This window comes from Pelophylax lessonae (assembly GCF_965119305.1).
Source record: "Pelophylax lessonae genome assembly, chromosome: 2".
In the NCBI taxonomy this organism is placed as follows: Eukaryota; Metazoa; Chordata; class Amphibia; order Anura; family Ranidae; genus Pelophylax; species Pelophylax lessonae.
The window spans coordinates 347,375,105-347,399,833 of record NC_138769.1 but is presented as its reverse complement, the minus strand read 5'-3'; the positions used below and the strand labels follow the sequence as shown (position 1 = coordinate 347,399,833).

The window sequence follows — 24,729 nt, the reverse complement described above, 5'->3', positions numbered from 1 at the left end:
CTTTTCCTAAGTTGGAGTGACTCACATTGCTCCTATTAGAACGGTTTCATTGCCGATAATGAGGCGCAACTTGTCATGCAACTTTGAACTCTCAAGTCATATGACAAGTTGCGGCAGTGTGAACCAGGCCTACATTTCAGAGTGTTTTGTACAGGATTGTACATTTACTATTTTAGGCCATGGATAAAAGATCATTTTTTGATACTGGGGTTGATTTACTAAAGGAGAGAAGTAAACATAATGTTGCCTTATTTACCAAGATTCACTTTACTAAGTTAGCAGTATCTAAATTAACAATAGTGTCTCATTGGGGTTGATTTACTAATGGCAAATAGGCTGCTTACTTTGCAGTGGAAGTTGCACTTTAAAAGGGAATTTTGCCCAGAGCATAATGAATGTGGCAAAGTTTCACTTTACAAAGAATGCCCAAACGTGGAAAAAAAAATTGCTTTCACCTGATTGCATGACAGATATCAGCAGAAATTCACTTGAAATTCCATTGCAATGTACAACTTCCCCTTCCAAAGTGAATTTTACATTAATAAATAAACCCCATTGTGCCCTTTAAGTGATATCTTTCAATAGGCCTTTGAGAAGCATCTTCAAATTATTGGTGTGCATGTGGGGACTACCGAAGGGAAGGGAACATAGAGGCCACTGCAAGCTTAAGAATTAAATCCAAAAAAGCTCCATGTTTCTCCTCTATATCCAAGTAGAGGTTTATACTATGGCCCGTAAGGCACAGAAACATGGGAACAAATGCACCGTTACTACCCATAGTAGTTGTTTTAGTATTTATTATAAAAGACAGGGATACATTCTTGCTTATGATTTTTGCAATGCAATGTTTCAAAGTATCTTGCATTCAGCAAATGGGATGTGTGTGGTGAAGGTACATGAACAACAAATTGTTATCCAAAAGCAGTATTTACATAAAGACATGCATTGCAAATTCACCCGAGATTTCATGGCCCAGCAGTTGGGTGAACTATTCATCAGTGACAAATAAAACAACAATTTAATGCTAGCATTGTTAACTGAATACTAACTACCCACTCTTCGTTCCTTCTTTGACACTGCTTTTTTTTTTTTTACTGCATAGAAAATATCTAACTGAAGTGTTTTGAGGCCTCCCTGTGTGTTGGCCCAGGAGTCAGCACACAATTATTGATTTTTTTGCAATTAGGGAATCTAGTGGTCATAAGAAACAAGGAAACTTGTGAAAAATCAAGTTAGAGATACTGTTTAGATTTATTAGGCTATAAGAAGAGAGGCAGATAGGGTGGCTTTGATTATAAAAAAGGGAATAATCTATGTAATGAGTTTGGAGAAGACATGGTTCAGAACCTGTAAATCAACCATAGAACAAGAAATAGAAACTATGACTGTAATCATTCGATATATGGGGCCTAACACAAGTGATTTGAAGCTAGAAAAAAACATATATATTATTCCCAGTATACTTGATTATAGAAAAACCACAAAAAACGATTTATATGTTTTAACCACATACCGACCAGCAGCCGTAGTTAGGCAGGTCTGCTCTGTTACGCAAAACGTCGTACTTGTACGTCGCTTCGTGTAGCAGTTAGTGTGGGCACGCACAAGCGCCAATTGGCTAGAGGGGGGGCAATCAGCGGGTCAGGCAGTCGCAATGTTCGCCGGGCACCCGCGATCACTCTCCATGGAGACAGAACGGTGGTCTGCCAATGTAAATGGCCTGGTCATTAAAGGGGTAAAACCTTCTGGTCCTTAAGTGGTTAAAGACAGAACTGTCAAAAATGGATAAACAAAGAAAATGTGAAAAAACAAGGGAACAGGCCAAACGTATAAAGCAGAACTTAAGACAGATAACATTTAAGGCTCCATTTACACTTGTATGACTCCAAAGTTGCACCGACTTTGGAGTGCAACTTTGGTGCAAATTTGACACTACTTTGGATGGGTGCAACTTGGATATGACTTTGGCTTTGATCGTGATAATGGACAACTGTTCCACACAAGTTGCATTGTATAACATTCAGGTACAACTTGTATGCAACTTCTGAGGGTTAACTTTGAAGTCTATGATCCTCAAGTTGCATGAAAGTCAGACCAAAGTAGTGCATGAATTACTTTGAAGTTGCTGCAACTTTAAGTCACGCATATATGAATGGTTATCATTGGAAAACATGGGAAACGACTTGTCATGCAACTTTGATGCACAAAGTTGCATGACAAGCGGCACAAGTGTGAATAGAGCCCAAAGCTGAAGTGTTAATGGTAATAATATTAAGGTGAATAGAGAAATCTGATACTTTGTATTCTGACAGTATGGAGTCTCTACTGAGAATACACTGATCAGAGGTTGCAGCTGCTGATTCAGAAAAATCTTCCAACAAGCCCATTAGAGAGAAGTCGTTCACTAGATCAACTTCTGTTGAGCATGAGCAGCCATACATGGATCAAAATGTGACAGGTTCTTGCTGAACCATTCGAATTCCGATCCAACTATGGCCAACTTGAATGGGGTTGTAAAGTCAGAAAGTTTTCTATCTTAATGCATTCTATGCATTAAGATAAGCCTTCTGTGTGCATCAGCTCCCCTCAGCCCCCCTAAAACTTACCTGAGCCCCATCTGTATCCAGCAAGTGCCTCAGCCGTCTCTCTCTCTCCTGATTGGAGAGAGAGACAGCAGAAGTGCCATTGGCTCCCGCTGCTGTCAATCAAACTCAGTTAGCCAATCATAAGAGAGAGGGGGCAGGCCCCAAACGGAAGCTCCATGTCTGAATGGGTACACAGAGCTGCAGCTCGGCTCGGGTGCCCCCATAGCAAGCGACAGGAGGTTCAGCCAGGGACCCGAGAAGAGGACGATCCACGCTGCTCTGTGCAAAACCAGCAGGAGGTAAGTATAATATGTTTGGTATTTTAATAGAGAAAAAAAAGACAAGACTTTAAAATCACTTTAACTTTTTGTGGCTGAACATTTGCAATTGCTGCAAATGTCTGCATGCCTCAAACACTTGACACAAGGTGCAATAATTCAAATTATTTCTTAAATGCTTAGGCAAATTGCAAGTTGGAAAATCTGTGGCATATCCAACACACTTTTTCATAATATGACAGTCTCTCTCTCTTTCTCTCTCTCTCTTTCTCTCGCCTCTTTCTCCAGCTCTCTTTTTCTCTCCCTCTCTCTCTCTCTTTCTGTCTCTCTCTCTCTCCTTCTCTCCTTCTCGCTCTCCCTCTCTCTTTCTCTCTCTTTCTCCCTCTCTCTCTCCCCCCTCTGGCTCTCTCCCCCTCCCTCTCTCTCTCCGTATCTCCCTCTCTCTCCCCCCTCTCCCCCTCCCTCCCTCTCCCTCCCCCTCTCCCTCTCTCTCTTTCTCCCTCTCTCTCTCCCTTTACATCTTTCTCTCTCTCTCTCTCTCTCTCTCTCTCTCTCTCTCGCTCTCTTTTTCTCTTTCTCTCTCTCTCCCTCTTTATCTCCCTCTCTCTCATTGCATGTGTGTGTATACATTGTGTGTGTGTATATATATATATATATATATATATATATATATATAAAATACTGTACATATATATTTATAAAGCACATCAAATATTTACAAAAGTCTTTTTCTTTAACTAACTAAACCCTGGTAAATAAAATAATGAGAAACGTGAAAAGAAGTTCGGGAACATATTTTATGAGAACCAACGGAGTAGATCCTGTTGAAGGATCAGACATTGACAGGTTTGCTACATATTGATAGGAAAGAAAAAAAGCAGCTAATCTCACGTGAGGATACTAAGGTACTTTTCAGATGCTCAGTCTACTAAATGAAATGGGAAACATTCACAGCATGTGTGAGGTGTTCCCCTACAGGGTTTCAGCAGTGATAATTACTGTGCTTGATGTGCACCAGTCTAGGACACTTGCGTAGCTGTAGCTCTGGGATTTATAGAAGTGTATTTGTATTCATGCTAAGGGGATTTACTGGGGTTTGGTAATTAATCACAGCAGCATGGTTTCGTTTACGTATAATTCTCACTTTTAATTTTGCTACCAAAATACTCTTCATATTTGTTAATTTATACACTTCATTTATCATATACTTCACATGTAATCCTTTGTGAGTATTCTATGTACCTGCAAGGTGATGCGACACAAGAGAATTTCATGCCAGAAACTTTGTTACGTGACAATTGCCCTGCAGAAATATCACTCTGAGTTGATGATATTTGCAAAGTCTCATGATAGAAGTCCCTGTATGTAATATCAAAACTAAGATTTCTACATACAACTTCTCGGTAATGACAGTGCTTTAGATGGATATTTTCTTCAATAGCTAGAGGCAGCAAAAAGATCCCTATTCTCCTTCCTTCTTTGGAGAATTAATATTGGTTCTAACGAGAGTCAAAGTAGCTTTGTCATTGTAGTGATGGCTTTAGAGAAAAACAGACAGAGCCTGTTCCTCTGTACCAAGAAGGACCATAGGCTAGTCTTTATTGTCCAAGACCAAGGGTTAGTACTTGCACACTGATGTACAGGCAAAAGGTAAAGGCACTGACTTTGGGGTCTAGTGTGAATTTGAGATCTGCACATCTATTAAAGTGTATATCCTGGAATATTTAAAAATATTAATATTGATAAAAAAATTATATTCAGTGCTCTGTTAGAGTACAGAACACCTCATCATTATACAGTTAAGGAGAGAGGAGATGTTCCAACAAAACTGCTTGGGATTTTATTGCAGCAGAAAGATAAAGTAAGTAAACAGCCATCTGCTTTTCACATGGTTGGATAACTGAAGTGAATCTTCATATGATCTTTTGTGTGACCATTCTCAGTTCATTGGGTAAATCAGCCTTAGGCCTCGCTTACATGGGTGGTAAGGGGCAGTAAAAACAATGATTGAGCCAAGGTTTTGCCACCCCCTGACTGCTCATCAAAAAGTAAGCATGCAGCCACTCAGGGTCTTACACATGCCATGGCCTCAGCCAACATAGCATTGCTTGTCAAGTTTGACAGGTGGCACCTTCTGGTCAAACTCGCCCATCAAAGTCAGTAAGACTGTGTCACATCCAAAGGAGAAGTAACACCATTCCAGGTGAGACCGCAATCCACATGCAGAGATCAACATAGTGGGTGCTCACTCTGACACGCCACTGTCACATACCAAATTAGAAAACGTTAGCGGAACACCACTGTTGTAAGGTTACAATAGGTCAAGCAGAGACAGCACAAGGAACCCAGAGTTTTTTATTGTTAACATGTTTCACACATGTATCAGTGCCACAACCGCTCAGCTTGCTGTTGTGGTGCAGTAATTCCATTTAAAATCCTTGTTCGGCAAAAGAAATGGTGCAAAAACTGCCTCCTAAGCTCCTGCAAGACACTGCTTTACCACCCACTAAAAAAATGATTCAAGGCAGGTCACTTTTTAGAGGAGAAGTGGAGACTACCCCACATGTAAACTTAGACTTGCTGTGTTATCAGCTTAAACAGAAAGTATGGAGCAGACTGCATTTCCGTTGGATCAACAGGCATTTTTCTGTATATTTAGGTTAGAAGTCCTTCTAGTAGTAGCTGACTGATAATGATAGCACATTGAGTAGAAAGCAGTTCTTACATTCTTGGAGAATGTTGTGCAATTAAAACAAACATTATTGTCCGTGGTCTTCTCTTGGAGGTGCTTCATATCAGGACGGTGGATAATCCTGATGGGATATTCTGGTGAATAATCACTAATTAATTACTTTTGAAAACCTTCAAAGCACATTACTCAACAGCAAGGCAAAAAAACAAAAGTATGTGTCATTGTCCTTAAAAATTACAAAAACGATCAGTTTCTAAGTCTAATCCACTCTGCTCCCTGGTTATATTTGCTTATATTGTCCAATTGGGATATGAATATAGTTGAAGACTTTCAAAGAGATTAAACCAAATTCAAAATCAAAATGTTTTGACCCCTGTGGTAAAATATAAGGTACCCCCCGTTTGCCTTCTTTTAACTACAAGCAGTGCTGTTAATGTTAGATTTCACCTACATTATATGTCTTATGCCATAACTTCTGGCATAATGTCAATCATGAATCTCTAAGAACACTATTGATGTAAATGATCAGACTTCTGCTGCCAAGGCCATATAACCTAAAGAGGAACTTCATCCAACTTGTTTGCTGCCCCCTTATCTTTAAGTTTTGGCATTTTATATTTTTTATTTTTTTTGGTGGGGGGGGAGCTGGCACCTGGTTTTGGCCAAAGGAAGTCCACCCCCCTCTTTCCCTACATTCTTCTAGGACATGCAGCTCATGCATGCACAGTGTGAAACTGGCTGTGAAGCCACAAGCAGTCACAGCCCGCTTCCCAAATTAAAAAGGCTGGTGCCAGGGGCCCAAAGAGCCGGTTGGGATGAGGACCACGCTGGATTCTCAGACAGGTAAGTGTCCTGGTATTAAAAGTCAGCAGCTACAGTATTTGTAGTTGCTTGTTTTTAGGTTTTTGTTCCTAGGTTGAAGGATCATCCTGTTGCTTATGAATAACTGTCAATTGTTGTTATCACACAGAAGTATTAAAAGTAGGGGGCACATGTTGTTTTTCTTTATTTTATAAAATCACATTCATAAGTTTAATCATTTAAGCTTAACCCAAGTCAGATCCTTTTTAAAAGCTTTGGATATAAATGAATGGGGGAAGGGGGGAGAAAAGAAATGTCTTCAGCTTTTTTTTTTGTTAGTTTGATTGCTTGATTTCTGTACGCCTTTTGGCGAGATTTCCTTTACTTTATGTGTAGTCACCAGGATAGAAAGTAAGAGATCACCTACACAGGAGCACCAACAGCAATGAAAAACTGGCATAACTTCTAACCCTTACCAACAATTAAGAAAGAGAAATAATAGTATGACTGCACAAGGGTTTTAAAGTTGAACTAAGGGCAATACATTTTTTTTTTCTGGATAGAGTAAGGGAGGGTTATGACTCCTGATAGTTTTTGCCATCTGTGTTCTATTGGGGAAATAGCCCTTCACTTCATTTTTCCATAGCCAAAACAGGAAATGAGAAGAAGTCCCTTGAAAGTCAGAGAATCCCTGGTTGTCACTAGGCAAACCAAAATGTGGGATTTTAATTTTACTTTCACTTTTAGTGATAATGGTAAACAGAACAAATAGAGAGAGTGAATCTCCCTAACGGGAGCACAGACAGCAGTAAAAACCTGACAATCACTCTTCATTCTATCTAAAAAAAAAAAAGTGCCTTTAGTTATACTTTAAATTAGATTTAATTTGCACTTAGCACTCAGTGATTAAAACTATCTTTATTTTTACTTCTTTCTATTAACAGACATGCTTAAATAAGCATAAGCTTTTGGGAGCAGAGTGAGAGGATAATGAGCTCATCTGTGTGTCGATTCTCCTTTTACTGTCCACTCACTGGTTGGAGTAGAGCCCTATTAGTGAGAGTGAAACTGCAGCAGAGAAAGATTTAAGCTGGATACACACTATACAACTTTTGTTCTCTTATTTCCTTTAGATTTACCTTTTCTATGTAGTGCAAGGGCCGGCCTGGTTGCATACAAATTGAAAGTGTTTAGGTTTGACCTCATATTATATGGTTTTGGTAAGTCTGAAGGAAAAAATCTAAAGAAAATTGTATAGTGTGTATGGCCCTTTAGTCACTTACCCTGCAAGACAGGGCTATGCTGTGAGATAGAGCTGTGTAAATCTCAAGCCTGGATGGACAAATCCTTTGGCAAGTGAAACAGCTCCAATATATAGATATTCTCTGTGTAAAGTTCAGGTTATATAAATACAGGGGCATCCCATAAAATTAGAATATCTTCAAAAAGTTAAATAATTTCAGTAATTCAATTCAAAAAGTAAAAATCATATACTGCATTAAACACATATAATGCATTAAACACAGAGTGATATACTTCAAGCATTTCTTTCTTTTAATTTTGATGATTATGGCTTACAGCTAGTAAAAACCTAAAATTCAGTATCTCAGAAAATTAGAATATCACATAAGATCAATAAAAAAAAGGATTTTTAAAACAGAAATGATGGCTTACTGAAAAGTATGTCTATGTACAGTATAGTATGCAATCAATACTTCGTTGGGGCTCCTTTTGCATGAATCACTGCATCAATGTGGCATGGCATGGAGGCGATCAGCCTGCAGCACTACTGAGGTGGTATGGAAGCCCAGGTTTCATTGACAGCAGCTTTCAGCTCATCTGCAATGTTGGGTCCGGTGTCTCTCATCTTCCTCTTGACAATACCACACAGATTCTCTATGGAGTTTAGGTCAGGTAAGTTTTTCTGGCCAATCAAGCACAGTGTTACCATGACCATTAAACCAGGTATTGGAACTTTTGGCAGTGTGGGCAGGTGCCAAGTCCTGCTGGAAAATAAAATCAGCATCTCCATAAAGCTGGTCAGCAGAGGCAAGCATGAGGTGCTCTAGAATTTCCTGGTAGAGGGCCGTGCTGACTTTGGACTTGATAAAACACAGTGGACCAACACTAGAAGATGACATGGCTCCCCAAATCATTACAGACTGTGGAAATATCACACTGAACCTCATGAAACTTCTCCGCTCTTCCTCCAGACTCTGGGACCTTGATTTTCAAATGAAATGCATAATTTTCCACAGTGCGTGATGAATTGGGCAGACATGTCTTCTGCTGGTGTTGGTCCACTGTGTTTTATCAAGTCCAAAGTCAGCACAGCTCTCTAGCAGAAAATTCTAGAGCACTTCATGCTTAATAGCCATAATCATCAAAGTTTTAAGAAAGAAATGCTTGAAATGTATCACTCTGTGTGTAACGCATCTATATAAAATATATGAGTTTCACTTTTTGAATTGCATTACTGAAATAAATTAACTTTTTGATGATGTTATAATTTTATGAGATGCACCTGTATATATAATTTGCTGACCTTCACGTCTGCAATATATGTAAAAATAGAAGGACTGGTTCTGTCATATGTGGTGGATGTGAAGGAAGCAAGCCCTGGCAGTGAAAAAGTTGAGTAAAATTTCGTTTAACATGTCAACATGTACTGTATTTATCGAGATCTGAGTATTATAAACACCAAATTTTTAGTCATTTAGGAGGTTGCATCATTGGACAAGTGTGTATTACACAATTACAAGATAAATAATTAATCAGTCTTGCATCCTCCAAGTTTTATTTCCAGTTAATCAATCTACTTCACTAATCAACATATTCAGCTGCAAGTATTGTTTGCTCAGTGTATGTATAATACAATCAGTTCTTATGCCCTGCTTTATGTTCTCTGTTATATAATTTTCACCTGTACACTGAATTATTACAACCAAAGCTACTAATTAGCAATGGCAATCAATAACATCTTAATTGTAATCATTGCTATTTAGTAGATTGTACTCTCTCCCACTTCTTTAATTACAAAGCATTAATTAAATTGGCATTACACAAAGAGTATATACTGCACATATTTTATTAGGCTTAAGATGCTAATTACATTTAATTATGTATCTCTGATGAAGTTGGTTTTTGATGAATACCTGTACTATAAAAATGTAATTTGCCAATGTTTTGTAAGTTCCGTCCTTTTATAGAAATGTCAGATGTAATTGAAGTACATTAAAAAAACATATTATTTGTAACGTGTTAAACATGCTATATTACATAGTTACATAGTTAGGCTCCATTCACACCTGAGCATATCATTTTCAGGCGTTTTTTCTGGCTTTTTTCAGGCTTTTTTGCAAGTGTTTGGATGCAGGCATTGACATCTAAGAAAAACAAAAAAGAAGCTCATGTACTTTTTTGAGCTTCAAACATTTTCTTTCAGGCGACAAAACACTCAGATATGAACAGGGGCCATTGAAATGAATGGGATTTTGCTTGTTGGGAGTTTTGAGACATCAGCGATAAGCGTTTGACCAGCTGAAATATGTTCAGTTGTGAACAGGGCCTTAGTCTGGTTGAAAGAAGTCCAACTAGTTCAAGCAAAACAAAAAGAAAAACATGTTTTACAATCCTATATACACAATTCCATATCCACAGATCCAGAGGAAACCAAAAAGAAAACAGCAAAGTGTGATCCAATTTGCTCCAGCAGGGGCAAAATCCCTTCCAGATCCCCCAAGAGGCCATCTTATGTTCCCTGAATCAACTTTATCTATAAATATTAGTATCCGGTTATATTATGTACATTTAGGAAAGAATCCGGGCCTTTCCTAAATCAATTTACTGAGCTGGACAGAACCAGCTCTTGAGGGAGTCTATTCCACATTTTCACAGCGTTTGCTGTGAAGAAGCCTTAGACTAAATCTCTTTTTCTCCAGACATAAAGAGTGCCCCTTGTTCTCTGTGATAACCTTAAAGTGAATAACTCAACACCAAGTTTACTATATGGACCCCTTATGTTGATCATATTCCCCCATTATCTCCTCTTCCTCTTCTCAAGAGAGAATAAATTCAGTTCCTCTAATCTTTGCTCATAGCTAAGCTTCTCAATGCCTTTTATCAGTTTCGTTGCCCTTCTCTGCACTTTCTCCAGTTCCCCGATATCCTTTTTGTGAACTAGTGCCCAAAACTGAACTGCATATTCCAGATGAGGTCTTACTAATGATTTGTACAGGGGCAAAATTATATATCTCTTTCTGCAGTCCATACCTCTCCTATTACAAGAAAGGACTTTGCTCACTTTGGAAGCCACAGTTTGGCATTGCATGCTATTATTAAGCTTATGATCTACCAGAACACCCAGATCCTCCTCAACCATTGATTCCCCCAGTTCTACTCCCCCTAGTATGTATGATACATGCATATTCTTAGCCCCCAAGTGCATAAGTTTACATTTATCAACATTAAACCTCATTTGCCACCTAGTTGCCCTATTAAAAAGTGCATTGAGATCAGCTTGTAAGTTGGAAACATCCTGTAAGGAAGTTCCATTGCATAGCTTAGTGTCATCTTCAAAGACTAAAATGGTACTTTTAATACCAGACCCTATATCATTTATAAATATGTTAAAAAGTAAGGGTCCCAACACTGAACCTTGGGGTACACCACTGATAACCTTAGACCATTCAGAGTAAGAATCATTAACCACTACTCTCTGAATTCTGTCTTTTAGTCAGTTTTCTATCCATTTACAAACAGATTTTTCCAGGCCTGTAGATTTTACCTTACACACTTTCAAAGGCTTTTGCAAAATCCAAGTATACTACATCCACAGCCTCTCCTTTATCTAAGGCTTTAATACGGTCATAAAGAGAAATCAGGTTTGTCTGACAACTTCTGTCTTTCAGAATCCATGCTGTCTGTTGCTTAAAATATTTTTGACCAGCAAGAACTCATTTATGTAGTCTTTTATTAAACTCTCCCGTATCTTCCCAACTATAGAAGTTAAACTAACAGGTCTATAGTTACTTGGTAAATACTTTGATTCCTTTTAAAATATAGGCACCACATTGGCCGTTATGCCAATCCAGTAGAACTATTCCAGTCATTAAAGAGTCCCTAAAAATGAGAAACAATGGCTTTGAAATGACAGAGCTCAATTCTTTAAGGATTCATGGGTGTATGCCATCTGGACCCGGTGCTTTATTCACTTATATGCTGTCTAAGCGGTCTTGTGCATGGACTTTTCCTAACTGGCTCTGGATGTGAGGATGGCAGGAACAGTGCACTGCTTTTTTTCTGGAGGATCGTAGGACTGGGTAGATATAGCTTTTCCTTGTGCCCCTGGACAAAACATCACAGCCCCACTGCATGGGAAAGTAAACATTTTGTACAGAGTTCTTCTTTAAGCTTTGACAAAAAACCTGAAAGCTGATTGGTTTCTATGCAGAGCTGCACCATATTTTGTATTCTCCAGTTTTAGTAAAGTGACCCCTATGTATGCATTGACACATAAGCTGACATGCAAGGTAGTTTAGAGGCAGGAGAAGAAAAAAAAACATCTGATGCCCTTAATGGCAGCTGCAAAAATATCCAGTGTGCATGAGTCCTCCTATGAAAAAAAAATATTTGGAGATTAGTGATGTTACAAATGGGGGAGATTTACTAAAACTGGTGCACTCCGAATATGGTAACCAATCAGGTTCTAACTTCAGTTTGTTCAATAAGGCTTTGACAAAAAAATGTTGAAGCTGAACTGCACCAGATTTTGCACTCTCTACATTTTGTAAATCAACCCTACTGTCACACATGGATTCACTTTAAAGACTTTAATTAAATTGAGGTTATAAATGAAGGTGTACAGGCGGTCCCTGTATTACAAACATGCGACTTACAAACAACTCCTACTTACAGAGGGAGACAACAGGAAGTGAAAGGAAATCTACCCCTAGGAAAGGAAATTCACTCCTGTAAGAGTTATCATGGAAGAAAAGATATCTCCATTGAAGCCTAATTACCAATCCTTGTTTCTACAACACCCAAAATTTAAAAAAAATCCAATTGTCATAGGGACAGAAAGTGAGGGGAAATCTTCTGAACAGGGGTACAGACTGCAAAATAAATGGTACAGGTGTGTTAACCCTTCCCTATGCTAGCCAAAAAGCTTAAAGGAGCTGGAGCTACACTTAAAAAATGTACCGATTCTGACTTACAAACAAAATCAACTTAAGAACAAATTTACAGACCCTGTCTTGTTTTGTAACCCAGGGATTGTCTGTTTGTCTTGGAAAAAAAAAAAAAAGCATCATTGGTACATCTCTGTATTAGGCCATTGTAATATAAATGTCTGAAAAGTTGTTGACAGCATTTCTATGCTTCACTTTTCATGACAGCAAGATTTTTTCCTTTTGATTATCATTCAAAAAATATGAGTTATTTGTAATAACATTAATGTTTGTTAAACTAGCCAGTTGCCACTGTTGGAAATGAATGTTTTGAAATGTAAACAATTGATCCACAGCCTTGAAGCACAGTGATCAAACTGTTAAATAGTCTACTGTAAGCGCTTGCCATAATTTAGTTTCCATGACAGCGGAAATGTTTCACCTTGATGGGCACCTAGAACATATAAGTATTTGCAAAAAATAATAATGTTAATATAGACTTATAGCCTAATTACTCTGGAAGACAACGATAAAGTACACTGTTTTTTTGTTTATCAGTATTGTGTGTAGCAGAACATTGTGTTTCTTGTACTCATTCAATAGCATTATGAAAGATTTCACATTTTCTGTCTGTACATAGTATCAACAGAGCATTAAAGGTAAATGCAATGTTAACATATAACAAACTCTGTTTATGAATAATTAGATTGGTAATTTCTGCTTGGATTTAATATTGTAAAAAAAACTGTGCATATAATTTGCAAACCTAAACCCTTGATATTTTTGGGCTTCATGCACACATTTGAAAACACTTTTCTTCTGGCAGGAGAAAAGCAGATTTAAAAAAAAACCCGCCTAAGCTGCATTTTTGCAACATATTTAAGCACGTCAATCGCTTAGGCATTTGTTTATTTTATTGGCAAGATTATTACCTTATTGTGGGCATTGAAATGAATAAATGCTCAAGCACTAAACATGCCTAGGGCTTAGGTGCTTTTAGGCGCATTTTGACACGTTTAGACGTGTTTAATCACATTTTGCCATTTTTTTTTCACAAACTGCTTCTCTTGAATCTTGAATGCACAAGCAGTTTTTTCACCTCTAAATGCCTCTGCTTTTAAACTTGTATGGGCACATTGACTAGCATGAAGGGGCTTTCAAAGGAAGAAAAAAAAACAAAATCAAAAGCCTGTAAAACCTGCGTTTTTTTAATTTTTTAAATTTTTTTTTGGGCTTAAAGTAGTTGTTAAGCCACTACTATAAAAAAGCTAATCCCCTCTGTTATATAACATAATAATAAATAATTTATGTATAAATTATTAAGTGCTCCTGTGCCTGTCTTATAGAAAAAATATGCAGATCTGTACCTATATCAGAGCGTCTCCCAGGGATTAGCTGACCCCTCGGCTCTCTTCTCTGCCAGGCTGACAGCTCCAGTGGGGGGGCCCGAGCACTGCCGCTGAGGTCAGACAGGGAGAAGGGGAACAGAGGAGAGAGAGAGCGCTGAGTGGTCACGTGATCGGCGAGAGCCGCTCCGATATAGGTACAGATTGCATATTTTTTTCTATAACACAGGCACAGGGACACTTTTTGTTATATTACAGAGGGGATAGGATTATTTTATATTAAATATAAGAACAACAGGAGTGGAGGGGTGGGTGCTGACACAGAAGAAAGGCAGGGAGGGTAGGGAAGAGGAGGACACAGGAGAACAGAGAGCAGGGCTGCGGATGATGGAGGCATGTACACTGACCACGGTGTCAGGGCTCAGCAGCCATGATATACCATGGTCAGTGTTCAGAGAGGAGGGTAGCAACTTGCAGGTTCCGCCAGGTTTTTTAGGTGATACAGGTGGCCAAATGACACAGCACAAGCACGGTGCTGTATACCATGCTTTAAGGAAACAGTATCTGTTTTTTTTTTTTTTTTTAGGGTAGCAAACGCTTTAAGAGTGCATGAGGCCAAAAAGACAATCTAAGGGTTTCATTTGGTACACTGTCTAAATAAATTACCTTTTTTGTCATTTTTATTATTATTTATACTATTGGTAATATTTTAAAAATCAAAACTCTACAAACACTTTAAGAGTGTGTAGCCCCAAATTTTATTTGGATACAGCGTGCATGACCGGGCAATTGTCATTTAAAGTAATGCAGTGCCATCTCACAAAAAATGGCCTGGTTATTAAGGGGGGGGTAAAACCTTTTGGTCCAGAAGTGGTTACTGTGAAATCTGGGGTCAAAAAGACCCCAGATCTCACATATACACTTAAAAGCAATAAAAAAAATTATTCCCCCCCCCCCCCCCAAAAAAATGGGCTCTTTAAGGCCGGAGGGCAGACGTTTGACGTTGCTACGGTCCTCCAAGGGCATAGAGTCGAGTGGGTGCCATCTTGTCCTCACTCAACTTCCTGCCCATCTTTCCCCGGGATCAGATTGTTTATGCCGCTGTCGATCTCTCCAAAAAGTGGTGGAAATGACCGGGAATTGGCGGAAGGGAGGGCACCTCTTCCGCCTCCCATAAAAGTGATCCTGTGGGGAATCCGCCACTGGGACTACTTTTATATTAAAGGGGACCACCTGCTGTGTAAAAATACACGGGGGTTATGGCTGCTTCCATGGCCCTGTTATGTAACGTCAAAGTAGCGTCATAAATACACAGTGAGCAGTCCGGAAGTGAACCACATAGGGTTTGCTTTAGATTCACAGTTATCTTTCAACTGTACAGAACACTAAGTGAAAGAGAAAGGAAAGATGGTTTCACTTTATCTTAAAGTAGAACCAAATGCATTATTTAATGCAGAGGTAAAAGCCCTGTCAGAAGTTTATCTGCCATCTGTGTCCCATTGTATAGATTTCCCTTCACTTTCTTTCCAAAAGCCAAAACAGGAGGTGAGAGGAAATCCCTTCAAAGTGAGGGAATCTCTTGTTGTCACCAGGGTCACCAGATTTAGTGTCCCCATTGAAACATGTCCTATATATTACTTACCTAGGGACAAACCCGGTTTTATATTTTTTTATAATGATAAACATGATAGGGGGAATCTTTTAAACCAGGGCAAAGACAGCAATAAAAAGCTGACAGGTGTTATAATCCCTCTCCACCCTATCCAAAACTAATTTTCTAATTCCGCATTAACCACAGAGGTCCAGAGGCCAGAAGAGGGAAACAATAGTAATTTGTAACTCTTAAGGTGACCCTGTCCTCACAGTACACATACTGTGTACTGATCACATGCAGTAAAAAGTAGGCAATACATTTTTACTGAAACTCCTTGTGTCAGATAAGTCTGTTCTCTCATTTTTCAGTAAGCAGCTTTACAGGCTTTGTAAACCTCCAACACTTCCAGAAGTGTTGGAGACTTTTTTTGCAGCCTGTTCCTGTTCCTTGCAGACGTCTGGTTTGGTTTGATTGATAGATCACACCTGCGAGTGGCTTTGCAGACACAGAGTCGTCATCCATTCACAGAGATCTGTGAATAAATATACTACAAGTACCATCTCCACCATGGCAGAGGGACTCGGCAGAACATTCGGCAGTGAGGTGGCTACATCACTATATTTGTGGTTCATTCATTACTTTCTCGAGGCCCTTAAACCAAGGGATGGGAGTAAGCAATGCACGAGTCTATTCATTTTGGTCATAGTTGGTACATTTATTACATGTTTCTGAAATATGGACAATGCCTTTAATTTCTCGTGCTGGTATCACAAAAAGAAAAGAAAACCGCCCATGGGACTTTAAATGAGGTGGGATACCGGCCATAAATACTGCATTTTATTTTGTCATACAATACACAGTAGACAGGATCAAACATCAAAAATACAGAAAAGTATACATATAGGTCCATAGCAATATAAATTGCATGTTGGTACATAAACATCTTGAGGCTCATTGCATTTTGTGAGGTTTGACTTACTTCTTCAAGAGCAGATGCGTATTTGTTCTATAAATATAATGCAACATAGTATCAAAATACAATGCAGTAATCGTAAAATTATATTTTATTTTAAAAATGGACCTAAAGGCGGATAAGTATTCACATCGGCTGACCCGGGATGAGAGACCCGTGCAACCCCCAGGTAGTGGCTGCAAACGCCTGATCCGGGAGTTGAAGGAGTGGAACAAACAGACAGCCTCCAAGGGGGGACATGTGGGAGATAAGTGTGGTATATCGGATGTGGGAAGATATCCCTTGTACTCCATAGTGGTTTGCTGTAACAAATATATGTGTATATGCGTATATAAAAAAAAATTGTAAAATTTATGAAGTAAGGTTTTCTACTATATATAATGTAATGAAGTAAAGGAGGTATCTGTGTAAGATACATATAGTAGAGCACAGGCAGGAGTATGGAGCAAGAGATAAAAAGATCAAAGATGTATAGTGAAACAGATAGAGACCAAAGAAGTGGAGGAAAAGGAAACAGTAATACCAATAAAGAGTGTGGCAAGAAAGAGTCAAGAAAGAGTGAGAAATATATGGAGGTAGGAAAGTGTGAAATCCATAGGGAATAAAAAAATATACTAGAGTAAGTGGAAGTCTGCCAAAGCATACAAATGTGAAGCCAGTGGTGTGGAATGATTCTCCTAGGTGACTGAGTGAGTCTGTAATTCCTGGTGCAAAAACCTCACCTATGTACCCACAAGGAGGTGTGGTGAGGGCCACGCCTAACGCCATGTGGGGTGGCTAATGAGAGACATGGACAGACGCCTATGGGCGGGTGTCATCTCACGGGAAGAAATGGAGCCAAAACTCTGGTTTCCCCAAGCCTACAAAAGGTGGAACAATCGTAGGTGATGCAATGATGACACTGGGGTGATCGTCCAGCGTCGGGCATGGTGCATGGCGTCGATGTGAAGGTGGCCCCGCCCGTCCACATAGTGAAAAGGAGGGTATTATATGTCTCCACTGGAGTCACAGACAAACAAAACAGGGGTATTTGATTACCTCTGTGTTTTTTTTTTCTTCTCTTTAAAAACAAAAAAAGACTAAAAAAAAAAAAAAACAATATTATTTACTTTCTGCTATAAAATGCATCCAATAAAAAATTTAAAATCCTAATTTCTTCATCAATTCAGGCCAATATGTATTCTGCCACAATATAAGTGTATATTGATTGGTTTGTGAAAAAGTTATAGTATCTTCAAGCGTTGGTATATTTTTATTTATTTATTTTTTTACTAGTAATGGCAGCATACGGCAACTTATAGCGGGACTGTGGCAGACAAATCAGACACTTAGCGACACTTTTGACAATTTTTAGGGACCAGTGACACTAATGTAGTCATCAGTGCTAAAAAAAAAATATGCACTGTCACTGTACTAATGACACTGGCAGGGAAGGGGTTAACATCAGGGGTGATCAAAGAGTTAAATGTGTTCCTAGGGAGTGCTTGCTTACTGGGTGGGTGGTGCTTTAAATGTGGGAAGAAAGAGATCCATATTCCTGCTTAGCAGAAACACAGGATCTCTATCATCCCTTATCACAGAACAGCAATCTGCCTTGTTTACATAGGCAGACCACCGTTCTGCTTCTCTCAGGAAGGATTGGCGGGTCCTGGCAGACATGGGGTCCATTGGACCCACTGATTGGCAACCACCAGTGGCACGCATGTGCACCGCAGACCCGGAGAAGCAGAATGACGCACCCGTACGTGATTCTGCACACAGGAGGCGTCGCCCTGCAGCAAACATACTTGTAGGGCAGTCGGAAAGGGGTTAAAAAATCTCCAGGATGACAAAAAAAAAAAACAATTCATGTAGATATGTGTATTTTTAAAAGGATCTGGGGTCAGTACCTGGATGTGACTTGGTAGCAGCCTCTTGCAATCCGTGGCTGAAAGAGGGAGCCAAGCAGGGCCAGGGCAAGGGGTGGGCATAAGGATCAGGAACCCTACACTTCACTGCAATAGGGAAGAGGGGGACGCAGTGCCAAAAATTGGAGAACAACACTGAAGCTGGAGAGGCTGCACACCCCAAATTGTATACTAGAAAAAGAGGGTACCAAAGTACCAACCCCCTGGGGTTTTTTGGCAGCAAAAAGGAATTGAGATGTGAAAACGAAATCATTTTCTTAAAAATACTTCTTTATTAATATATATCAAAATATGAAAAGAACAAATTCAATAGAACATTAAAAAAACATTCCCACAAGGGGAAAAGAGTAAATTGTGAGCTCTGGTTACAAAGAATGACATAAATGGTAAAATGACATCACGGATAAGATCATCACACATAAAGAGATGCACCCCAACGCATTTCAACCTATATATGAACCTATATATGAAGGTCTTCTTCAGGGGGTCTGTGACATCTGGGAACAACATATTATAATTATAAACATTTAAAGAGAAACTTTGTAACGTCGCAGTGCGACCATCAGCAGCGTAATAAACATTGCTGCTTCCATCAGGATGCTGCTAAAGTCGTTTTAATTGTTTCACATTTTACAAAAAGGAAAGGACACAACAATAAAACATACATATGCCAGCATCAATGGCTTTGGGGCAAATTTTAGTAGCACAGCACCTGGCACAGTGCCAGTGGGGTGTTGAGTCCTGGAGCACTCTTAATGATCCTGCATTTGGCACTAGAAGAACCCAGGCACTACAGTCAAGTGGAGGCAGCCTCCTCCTCAAACATGTTGTCATTTCCAGGGCAGGAAGAGAGTGGCGCCACATGGAAGTGATAGAGCATTAAGGTAGGAGCAGACAGACTTGAAAGCAGCAGGCATAGGAGAGCTTGCAGCCAGACACATTTAGTTTTGCGCCGAGAAATCTTGAACCCCTTGGTGAGTGATGGGGTTAATTAACATTGCTGATAGCCAGTAATACAAGGGGTAAGTAAATACTGTCAGTGGAAACTAATGCAGCCTGAATGGGGTTACTTAACACTGCCACTAGCCATTGCTAAAGTAGTTACCAGTGGCAGTGTTCCTTCATGTTGCATTTGTGACCAGTGGCCATGTTTATTAACCCCTTCATGTTGCATTCATTTCCATTGCAACTGACCACCAATGAGGGGGGAAGATTCAAATAGCATTTCCACTGACCAATAATGCAGGAAGGTTAGGAGGCTACCAATGAAGGGGGGGGGGGGTTAAATAGCATACCACTACTGACCCCCAATGCAGGTGGTAATACCAGCCACCAATGCTTGGAATTATAATTTTGGTGAACTGGCATCATTGCTGGGGGTTATATTTGCATAATCTGGCACCAAAGCTGGAAATTATTATTGTGTAAACTGGCACTAATGCTGCGGGCTTAATATTGTGTAAACATGTACCAATGCTAGGGGTTATTACTGCAGAAACTAAAGCCAATGCAGGGGGTTGTTATTGCTACAACTGGATTCAATGCTGGGGACTATTGCAGAAACTGACGCCAATGTCTGGGGGCTATAATTGCATAAACTGGCACAAATTCTGGGGGTAATTATTCTGTCCACAGGGGGTGGGGGGGTCGCAGTTTGGAATTTTCGCCCTTGGCACTGCATATTCTTGTCCCAACACCGAGCACAAGTAGCTAATCAGGTGAAGGCATGGAAGTCTGATAATATTATATGCGTTGCCTAGTTTAATCCACAATACATACAAGCAAGATAGTTAGGCATAAGTTCCTTTGATAGGCACATACACTTCAATTATCTGATGTTCTCTTTTAAACTTACAGATGGCTTGATGATATATGCCATTTTCAAATCTCCATTGTATTTCAGGGGAATATGGTGAAATTTGCAAGGGTTGCTTGAAACTTCCAAGCAAGAGAGAGCTTCCAGTTGCAATACAGACTCTCCGAGCTGGCTGCTCAGAAAAGCAAAAGCGCTCATTTCTGGCAGAAGGTAGCATAATGGGACAGTTTGACCATCCCAACATCATACGCCTAGAAGGAGTAATCACTAGAGGTAAGAAAATGTTCTAGAGCTTTAATAAACTAATCCAGGCGAGTAAAATGAACCATGCATCCCGTCCAATCTTCATATTTTTGTACATTTCTATAGTGCGCATTGTCCGCTACTATCAATTATTGGTTAGACTTCTGTTGTATGTATTGCTTATACCAAATTACCAAAATAGTGGTAGCAGCTTGCATGCAAAAATGTTTAGAGAGACACTGCGGTTTGTTTTACTAAAACATAGAGAGTGCAAATTCTGGGTGCAGCTTCTAACTTCAGTTTGTTCAATTAAGCTTTGACAGTAAAACTGAAAGCTGATTGGTTCATATACAGAGCTTCGTCAGATTTTGCACTCTCCAGTTTTAGTAAATCAGCCCCACTGTCACTGGGTTGCGCTGCTAAATGTTTACCCTGTAATGAATGCAGTAAACATTATACATACTTATGTATCAAATACTTTTTTGTCTTGATGTTTCTTTTAACATTTTATTGGTTCACTTTAGTTGCATAGTTAATAGTGACCTGACACTTCTGGAAATGTTGGATCCTATGATCTGGAAACCTGCTTTCATCTGATATGTCATGGCTCCCAGAAAACCATTTAGGCTGACAGGAGCCACTTGGAGACAGCGGGGTTGATTACTAAAACTGGAGAGTGCAAAATCTGGTGCAGCTCTGCCCATAAACTAATCAGCCTCCAAGTTTTTTTTTTGTCAAAGCTAAAATTCGAAGCTGATTGGCTACCATGCCTAACTGCACCAGATTTTGCACTTTCCAGTGCACAACCCCAGTGAGCTGCAATAAAATTACTGTCACCATATGGCCCTAAAAGCTCCAGAGTGACTATCCAGAGCTGTCAGGGTGACATTAGAGTGAAACTTTTCTTACAGTTAATCGTCATCACGGAAACCCTTTAAAACCAGTAAGGTTGAGCATTTCTAGTAAATCCTATCATTGCCAGATTTCAAATCTAACATTAATTGATTTGCCATATTACTGAAAAATCAATATACCATTATGTTCCTGTCTTTTAATCCAGCCAGCATGTACAGTATATCTTACATATATGTTGAAATAATAGTAATGACACAGCTCTTATTACTTTATAGGTAATACAATGATGACTGTAATGGAATACATGGGTAATGGTGTTCTGGATTCCTTTTTAAGGGTATGTAATCCACAAATTGAAATATATCTGCTTTAGATATGCATGTTAAAGCATCAATCTGCTCAAAAGTATATCTCGTTTTGGAATAGGTATCAGGAATAAGGTTAAGGTTAGACATGCTTCTAAACTGTGGCACCCCTGAAAAGTGAATGCTTTTGGCTTTGAGGTGTTTGACAGGCAATTCATTAGGCAGCAATATGATACCTCCTCACCATTTGTTTTCCCCAGTTTACAAAAAGAAGAGAAGGCTAAGAAAAAGTATATATCCATATATATCGCCAAAAATGAAACATTGTGGTGCTGGACATTCTGGTACCAAAAGAGGAATGGCCACACCCCATTAAGATAAAACATCAATATTTATTACAAAAAGTTTTAAAATAAAAAATATTCACAAAAACAAGTAAAATTGCTCTCATTAAATAACATTCACATGGTGGTATAACATTCAACACCTCTTTGTTAATTATCCAACAGGTCAAGAAAAAAGAAAAAGAAAATCAATAAAACCATACTTTCTTTGCATATTAGTCATTCATATTTAACAAATGAAATATTATAATTTCAGACTTAACTAAATGTTGACTATTACAGAAAAGGCATAATTCAAGCCCCGCAATGAGATGGCATTAAGATTGTATATCCACCTTGCCTCTCGTTGTAGCAATTTCCTACCAAAGTTGCCTCCCCTTGGATCTCCACAGACCTTTTCCAAGACAGTGAATTTAACCATGGACATATCGTGATTATGCTTTAGGGCCAAATGTCTCCCTATTGGGGTATACAGGTGTTTTTTTCTAATATAGTAGATGAGGTCATATATTCTCCTCCAAAAATTCCTAATTGTCTTGCCAACATAGAACGCCCCACAGTTGCAAAACATGATGTAGATTACACCAGAAGTTTGGCAGTTCACATAATGTCCTACAGTGTGTGTGCGACCGTTTGGCAGAACATAGATTGACCCTTCAAGGATCCATTCACAGTATTCACAAGGACCACATTTGTGCATCCCTTGTCTAGTCTCCTCCAATAGGGGAGTTTCCTTAAAATTGTTATGTACCAGCTGGTCTCTACGAGATCTACCCTTTCTGAAAGTCAACTGTGGATATTCTTTAATATATTTGCGTAATATAGAATCACCAGTTAGGAGGTGCCAATGCTTCCATATGGCATCTTCAACTAACTTGTGATGACTGGAAAAAGTGGTGACAACTCTAACGGCTTCCTGTTGTTTGGATTCTTTGTTCCCAAACAACATATCATGTCTGTCCTTCTGTTTAGCTTTATTATAGGCTTTTTTTCAGGCTGGTTTTAGTATAACCTCTAGTTGTTGTTAGTTATACAAAATATGAGAGGGGAGGAAACCCCAGCACACAGCCTGTGAATGACAGCCTCGGCTCTATTCCTGTGTGAAGGGGTGGTGCCCTTTCCCTTCAATCAGCTCTCACTGAGCTTTTCAGAGTGTAACTTTAGCTCCCCGACCCCGATTTTTGAAAGCTCAGCATTATAAATTCTGCTGTATAGAAGAGAAAACTATAAACAGGTACAACATATGTAGGAGGATTTTTATAATTTATATTTATCACCTGATGCCAGTTACTTTACTAGGTAAATATAAGGATTTACAACCACTTAAAGGGGGGATGGTTGGAGGTCAAGTTATTTTTGATGTCTGTGATCTCACTAGGTAGATTCAACTTCTCTATTGATCCAATTGATCATTGTCCCTGAGAAAAGACGCTGTGTGAAAACTTTACAGATGTCACCAGGGCAGGGATAAAGGGGTAATCTTTTAAAGGAGTCATCTGTTAAAGTGACAACAATCTACAAGGAGATTACTTACGATAGGTTTCCTCTCATTTTTCTTGTTGTGTCTCATGGACAAGAGTGGAAGGGAAATCTCCTCCATAACATTTTCATCACTGCCCTACCTGAAGAACAGGGTTAAAGGATAGTTGATTGTAACATATTAAAAACTAATTTATTGAAGGAACTGATTACTCAAACATTTTGTGAAAAAAGTACTCCAATTATCTAATCATGCGGAAAGCCAATTCATGTTCAATTTAAATATGTAGTCTTGTGCAGATGCTTTTCACGTCATTGAATATAGTGATAAGGTATATATTCACCAATTTTTTTGAGTGAAGATACCCAGCTTCTCCAGAAAGACACCCTACCTAATTCATATCTATAATATGAACTATATTGGTTATTATGAACATTCTACTACACATAAGAGGGGGAGGAGTACTGTGCTTTAAAGGTGCATCTGTGCTCTTGTAAATAAATATATAAAAAAACCTAGAAATATTATGCTAATATATATATAGAAAGTGTCTCATTATTAATATATAAATAAATAAATACATAAATACACACAAAAAATGGCGGTATTTCCGCATCCGGCTCTAGCACTATTTAAAAGCGTCACATCCATATGCATAACATCCCTGGAAGAAGCTGAGTGAGGATGCAGTGTAACGCATAGGATCAAGCACCGGAAGTGACGTAGCGGCATTCGGACCCGCATTTGGTATATGCTTTTAACCAAGAAAGTTTCATGTAAGTGTTACTCTATTATTTAAAAAAAAAAACCTGGCGGTACTTCACCATTTGAGCCCGTTCTATTTTTTGGAGATCAAGAGGTCCTGTCAGAGACCTGGCCACATCGATCCCATTTATAAGGAGAAGGAGACATCTAACCGATCTAAATTACCTTGGAGGCGTAGAGGAGCAAGAAACACACATTTGAGATATAAGGCCTTAAATTAAAGAAATGGAGGTGAGCGCATAGGACACCTAGTGGTCACAGCACTGAAGAGCACCTGCATGCATATTTAGAAGAAAGTTGTTTTTGAGCACTATCGACACTGATTTGGGACACTTGAGCACTTTATATTTATAAATTGGATTGAACCACGTGGGAACTTATACAGAGATTTAAAGGAACAGTTGGAATATTATTAGCACAAAACACCTATTGTATAAATTTTTGTATGAATTTTTTAAGATACGGTTTTATTGATTATATATGTTTATGATTTTACACAATATCACAAGGAAGGTATTATACACATGAATTGTTTATAATAAGCACATATTTATTTACTTATATATTAATAATGAGAC

At 38.9% G+C, this 24,729-nt stretch overlaps 1 protein-coding gene across 1 annotated transcript in view; it reads left to right on the top strand.

Annotated features, from left to right (window-relative positions):
* EPHA10 (EPH receptor A10) overlaps nucleotides 1–24,729 on the top strand; it is a 963,870-nt gene that overhangs the window by 906,100 nt on the left and 33,041 nt on the right. The window contains exons 11-12 of the mRNA XM_082245791.1: nucleotides 20,247–20,432; nucleotides 21,533–21,594. Of these exons, the coding sequence (XP_082101917.1) occupies nucleotides 20,247–20,432; nucleotides 21,533–21,594 (248 nt within the window). The remainder of the gene's footprint in view (nucleotides 1–20,246; nucleotides 20,433–21,532; nucleotides 21,595–24,729) is intronic.